At 38.0% G+C, this 6,548-nt stretch overlaps 1 protein-coding gene across 1 annotated transcript in view; it reads right to left on the bottom strand.

The window, feature by feature from the left end:
* RP1 (retinitis pigmentosa 1 (autosomal dominant)) overlaps positions 1-6,091 on the bottom strand; it is a 17,582-nt gene extending 11,491 nt beyond the window's left edge. Inside the window, exons 1-4 of the mRNA XM_010078559.1 lie at positions 5,683-6,091; positions 5,453-5,646; positions 3,913-4,084; positions 95-1,075 (exon numbers count right to left, since the gene is read on the bottom strand). Of these exons, the coding sequence (XP_010076861.1) occupies positions 95-1,075; positions 3,913-4,084; positions 5,453-5,646; positions 5,683-6,091 (1,756 nt within the window). The remainder of the gene's footprint in view (positions 1-94; positions 1,076-3,912; positions 4,085-5,452; positions 5,647-5,682) is intronic.
* Between the last annotated feature and the right edge of the window lie 457 nt (positions 6,092-6,548).

Genomic DNA, 6,548 nt, shown 5'->3' with positions numbered 1-6,548 from the left:
GCTGAACCTGGCCTAGCTGCCTGGTAAATTTTTGATGATGGTATGAAACCACTGATGTTAGCTTCACAGGCTGACACCAAACTATTATATGTACCTTGTTTCACAACTGATTTCTCTACTGTATTCTGTACCAATTCATCCTCACCAGGCACTTCTACTGTCTTCTTATTTGTGGATTCTATTAAATCATTACTTTTGTGGCTTACTTTAAAAAGCATTTCTTCTTTTATATTCTCTGAAGAAAGCTTTAATAAGTCATTGTCGCTCCTCTCACTAAACTTTGGATTACTGACACTTGATTTTTTTCTGCTTGAATGAGCTACCATGCAATACTCAGATTTATTTTCTCCGTTCTGTGTTTCCTCACTGTAGGAAAACTGGCCTATTGTCTTCTCCTGAACCTCTTTCTCAGAGACCAAGGTAACACTTTCAACCACTGCTTTCTTTTGCCTAACACGCCTCGGCCCAGGGGTAGGAGGCCTATAAAAGTGAGGCCTGATGTTATCCTCAGGTACATTGCTCACATCTAGATCTGCAGAATTGTTCTTCTTACATATATTACAAACAGCAGTGTTTAAATCAGACTCTGAATCTTTTTCTGGCGTTTCTGCATTGAGTTGCTGCAATGAGGCTCCCTCTTCTTTATTGTAGCTCTTCAAAAATGGAGCATCTTTTGGTTTTATACGTTCTGATACATTTACGTTGGATAAGCAGTCTTCAGCACGCATTGCGGAATTGCAAACGGTGGTATTTTTGTCATCAGAAAGGCCAGCACGACTTACGGTCGTTGTCCATTTAATGGTTTCTTCCTCTTTAATTTTGAATCGAACTTTCATTTCCACTGTGATACTGCCATCTTGATTAAGGTGAACGGATTTCTCGATGTCTTCTTGATACTGTGCCACAGATAAGTCTTCACCAGTAATTGACTGATTTCCTTCTGTACCATTATGACTGTCAGGAACATAGGAAGAATCTGAGTTGTTATAATTTGAGTTGTTATCATTGCTGGACCCTTTATCAGAAGAAACTGAAAATATCTGAGATCTTGAGCTAGAGCCCATTTCAGCTCTCACTACCAATAATTACATTGAAAGAACCCAAATTCATTCAGCAGGCAGAAAGTAGAGCAGAAAAATATCACGCATACGAATCCGGATGGTGGGACAGCAGACAGGCAGCAAAGGAAGAAAAAAGAAGAAAGGAGAAGAATTAGTACAAAGGAAGCTAATGAAGTGTGTATATTTTACCAGAGTATTAGGAAGTAAAGAGAAAAACATGGCTAAACTTGCTGTTCATTTTAATAAATTGTTAACAAGAGAAATATAAACAATTTTTAATAAAGTATTAAGCATTTCACTACTTTTCACTTAATTTTATTTTGCAATAGGTTCTTTCTAATGCCAGAGCTATAGTCTTATTTGAAGCTCCAAAGTCTCAAAGAGTATTAAATGCTCTCATTTTATACTTAGTTGGGAGCTGATGTTGCCTTGAACTTTTCAAGGGGTTCACAGGCCCTTGCTGTTTTGGGCTTCAAGCTACCCAATTTACATCTCCTTCACGCCTTAGCCATCATTAATACATCATTTCCTATTAGTTCTTACAGTTAGTGCTAAAATGTGTCAGTCAAGGTGAACTTATATCTCACTGGCTTAATACAACAATCTACAGCATATGAGTAGTTACTGTGAGTATTGCCACTGACACCTGAATAAAGGGTTCAGATCCAATTCCCTGGACTGACCTTCTGTAGAGAAGTAAACATTGAAGCATTTCTTCTAAAATCTGAATTTAAATCACGACATTCTGAGATACATTTTGTTACAGTACTCTGGGTGATGGAGCAAAACTTACTAAAGCCAATGAGAATACTTCCAGGCTTCAGTGAATTTTGACTATGGCCCAATATGTTTGCATACACATTAAATATTCCCAAAATATGTTTTGATTACTCTGTAATAACTTGGCTTTTAAAAAAATTATATATTCTCATCTCTCTCTAGCGGTTGTCACTGAAGAGGTGAGAGATAAAAGAACATGAAATAAAAATAAAGTTTTGGTGTCTTCCAAGAAGTTCTGCGTATGTGAGGGAAACAGTGCACATACACCCACACAGAGACATCCACAGCTGTTACTGATACCTAAATATATAGGAGCCACCATTTAACAGGAGGGTTTCACTTGAAGAAAAGTATTTTAACACATGTGATATTAGCTTATCCACATTGCTTAAATTTAAGCTTTTTTTTTTTTCTCAAGTGAGTCACAAATGGTCTCATATCAAGACTTTCAAAGTTAGCATATTACTGTTATAGATATGTGTCTATAATTTCAGGAAGAATGCCTTGCAAGTTTCCCAGGCGTATGGTTTGCCATGAACTGATTCAGAAATAAAAGTTTGTACTAACTCCTCTAACACAGACTAGACCTTATGCTTCCCAAAGTAAAAATGTCACCTGCTCTGTCTCATGAAATGGAATTGGAACAATGTTCCTGAAATTTGATTTTTCAGGTTCTCACATCATCAGTGATGTTTCCTATACAGGATACTTCAGAATTTCTCAGGTTAAAGAAAAAAAAAAGAGGGTTGGGGTTTTTTTTCTCTTTCTGTAATTGCTGTTAACCAAGGATCAGAAGAGAAGTGGGACCTTATCAGATTCTCAGCTACTCACATTTTCTGCCGTTGCAAGGCTCAATCTCTGGCTTAAAGCAAAATTTGGGTACGATTTTTTGTTTCTGCAGAATTTTTATTCTCAAAATGTTCCTATTCATGCTCTCTTGACTCATTAGTTACGCTGTGCAAGCAGCTCTCAAGCTGTGCCAGTCAAAGAACACAAAGGCTGCAAAAAACTAAAATGAAGAGTTTGATGGGGACATAATAAATTGTGAGAGATATGGAAGAAATTCCTTCAAGTAAGTGGAAGCTAAGTGTCTTATGTACCAATGTGCTCCATGACACAATCAAGATTGCGGTGGAAAGTCTCAGTATAGAAACAATTACCAGGTTCCCTGGGCCCTCCAGTACAGTATGCAGCTGTATCAAGAGTACAAGGTACCTCTGGATTACCCCTAGCCGATACCTCTGCCCTCCAGGATGCTCTGATGCCCAGGATTCCCACATGACCTAAAGGTCTGGTACCACAGCATTTTCTTCCCTTCAGCCTCAAACTATTCAGCTAGCCTGGTGTCTCTCCAACAGCTCCTTGTGTTCTTGGTCATCCCCTGGACACTTCGTACTCTTACTGACCTTGTCAGTGGCACAAGTCCACAGGTAATCAAAAGGAAGGTACATATTTGTGTATCTTTTCCCAAACTTATCCAAAAAACCTATAACATAGCCATGAGGAGATAGGAAATGATCACACTGTTTAGACAAAAGCAGCCTCAAAACCATGATGAATTTGTGAGTAGATGGATGCTACAATGTTTTTTCCTGTTTATGTGGAGCATGGGACATGGGAAAAAGTGGAAGTCATGACAATGACAAGTCACTTCCACTTGCTAAGGTAAGTTCTGAAAACTGCACAAAAGTTTTGCTCAAGAAATTCAGTCAGTTAAGAGCCTGAAGTAGCCTGTGGTTTCTCTTTTACCACTGCCATTATTAACTGTGACATCAAAAAATTAGTAACAATCAAGTATATTAAAATAAAATATAGATTTTCTTCCATGTTTTAAATAAGTCTGCTGGAAAAAAATATACATGCTAGCTGAGTACGTAGCAGAAACTTACATTTTAAAAAGAACTTTAACACTTTGATCTTTCTTATGCTTATAGAGGAGTCAGGGCAGATATGAAGAGTATCAACCAGCCTGTTAGAGTATCCTTGATCCTAATAAGATTGTAATAGTTTATGTTTTATGTTGAGAGAGACAAACCTATTAATGAAATACAAATTAATTCAAAGAACTTACTATTTTCACTTTCTGACTTGGCATTTGCTTTTGGGTACACACGATTTGCAATTCCAAGCAATTTAGCAGGTCGAGAATACCCAAGAGAATCATAATTGCTTGGTTTAAAAGGCTCTCTCCCTGCTGCGACTACAGCTCCGGAGCATAATATCAAGGCCTGAAGATTAGGAACCTGGAAAAAAAAGAAGGTAACGTTAAATTCTCTGCCTTAGTAATCACAAAAAATAATGTAAGAGATTTGTCCCTTTCATTCTTTAATATCTTCACTTCTTAGTCTATACATTAGTTTGCAGCAGCCTGTCCAATACATATCACAGCACGGAATTAATTTTTCAATTCCTGTAAGGCAATTGCTATCTCTGTGAGGGCACATCATGTTATACAAATAAATTACAAAAAGAATTCAAGAAGCAACTTGGATCCGGATCTAATTTCTCTTATAATTTAAGTGTTTGCATATGTAATTTTGTTTCATCGTCGCACAGTGACTGTTCATAGCCATGAAACAGGAATATGCACTTGCAGGTAGGTATACATACGAACATATGTTTGGAGGAAGAAAAGGGATATTCAGAATGCTCCACTAGGACTTGACCTGAACTGCCAGACAGGAATACGACAGAATCACAGAACAATATATGTTGGAAAAGACCTCTGGAGTTCATGTAGTCTAACCCGCTGCTCAAAGCAGGTCTGACAAAGTGCTCAGAGCTTTGTCTAACAGTTTTGAATTTATGTTCCAAGATATATTACAAGATAAGGCTTACAAACTGCACTTCCCTGGCTCATAGGTTATATGGACAATTTGCCAATCCAATATAGAATTTCACCAAATGGAGGGTAAACACAAGATTTCCCCTGAACTCTTGGTGCTCTGCATGGAATTCTCTTTCCAGATACCTGTAAGGTATAATCATAAGTGCTTTTCTGTGGTTAAAAAACACAGATAAAACACTACGTGAGCTAAAATTATGCAAAAATAGCACGTGAGATGAAAATCAGGATTTTTAGTGCTGCATCATTTGGGCTGAGAGGTACAGAACCTGCTCTGTGGTTTGGAAACTATAATAGACTATAATAGGTGTCATACCTTCAAGTCATTAATGGCAAACCACTCTGCATTTCTGTAATGATAAAATATGTGTGGCTATTAGATGCTACTTATCGTATTTTGAAAACATTAAAAATCACAGATAAACAGCATTAAGAGTAAAGGAAGTTTCTGGGTAAATGTGTAAAAATGTAGACTTGAGAGCATGGCTGGAAGAACCCTGAGTAAGAAAAAATATTTTTTCATGATGACTTAAAATAAAATGTCATCACTTGCTTGTCTCTGATCACAAGATTCCAGCACATTTCCTCCAAGCCAGTAGCCTTTCTGAAGGAGAAAAGGCATAGAAAGGAAACAGCTGAAGTTCAGCACACCAGATTCTTACACCAGACCAGGGTCCCAAGCTTATAATTAATAAAATCACTTTTTTAATTAAAAAAATCTAGAAGCAATCATAGAAAAATTATTAGCACTCATCTTTATCCTCACCTTTCTGCCATCGGTGGTATACAGCTTCACGACTGGATATTGCATTAACTCACTCATGTAATCCAGAAAGGCCTCAAAGGTTTGGGTATTCTTCCTTCCCAGAACGATGGTGCGCCTGAGTCTTACATCCCCATTTTTGAAAACAAGCATCTTTTTGGGAGTTGTAATTTTGCTTTCTCTATAGCCAGATCCATCTTCATTGTCCCTCGCTAACTGCACAGCTCGACGACGAGCGCTGACAGGCCTACTGATCTGCCAGGGCAGTGGCTTTTTGCTGGCCTGTTCCAGGTTGATGGGCTTCATTTTCCTCTGGTGGGAGCAAATATAAGATTTTCCATCTTCGAGCTCCTCCAAATTGGTGATGTTGTGTCTCCCTTTCGGTGTACTAATATTCCTTACTCCAAAAGGTAATGGGACCCGCTTGGATAAACTATCCAGCAAGGCATCAAACGTTTTGTAAGATCGGTTGTTAATGACCATTTTGATCCCGTTGAACTGAGGATCTCCACTTTTATAGAAACAGATGCGTTTTGCCACAACAGGTTCAGTAACGTTGAAATGGCGCGTGGATAAACTTTGTTCGCTCTCGGAAGAGTTTGGCTGATTCACCGAGTAACTGGTTGAAGGTGTTTCACTCATTTTGACAGCAATCTGGAAGAAAGAGGAGATGGATGTAAAACTTTTCTTATGACTAGTGATAATATGGTCTTCATTCTGAAAGGTGCAGAAAGAGAATTTATAGGAAACCAACAGCAGTAAGTTGTGCCAACAATCATTGGATCTAAATGGATCCAAGCTGTTATCTCTAAATTCCACAAAGACTCCAGTACTGACAGATTAAATTTGCATAGCCCCACTTCCAAATATTCCCAAAACTCTCCAATGTCATTTCAAATCTCTTATCATTTTGGTGCAAGAGACCCTTCCTTACAAGAAGGCACTTTGTCAGTCCAGAATGATAATTTGATGTTTTCTTTCTTGAGGATGAAGCTAATGACAGCATTTCATATCTAAGATATTAGCAAAATTCTTATTAGGAGGAAGCAATTCGTGCCTAGGCGTGAGCCATGTGCAATCCAAAATAACAAAACTGAAA

The sequence above is a fragment of the Pterocles gutturalis genome, unplaced genomic scaffold (genome assembly GCF_000699245.1).
Source record: "Pterocles gutturalis isolate BGI_N339 unplaced genomic scaffold, ASM69924v1 scaffold6073, whole genome shotgun sequence".
Taxonomy (NCBI): Eukaryota; Metazoa; Chordata; class Aves; order Pterocliformes; family Pteroclidae; genus Pterocles; species Pterocles gutturalis.
The sequence above is the reverse complement of the archived record's forward strand: the minus strand, read 5'-3'. Positions and strand labels throughout refer to the sequence as shown.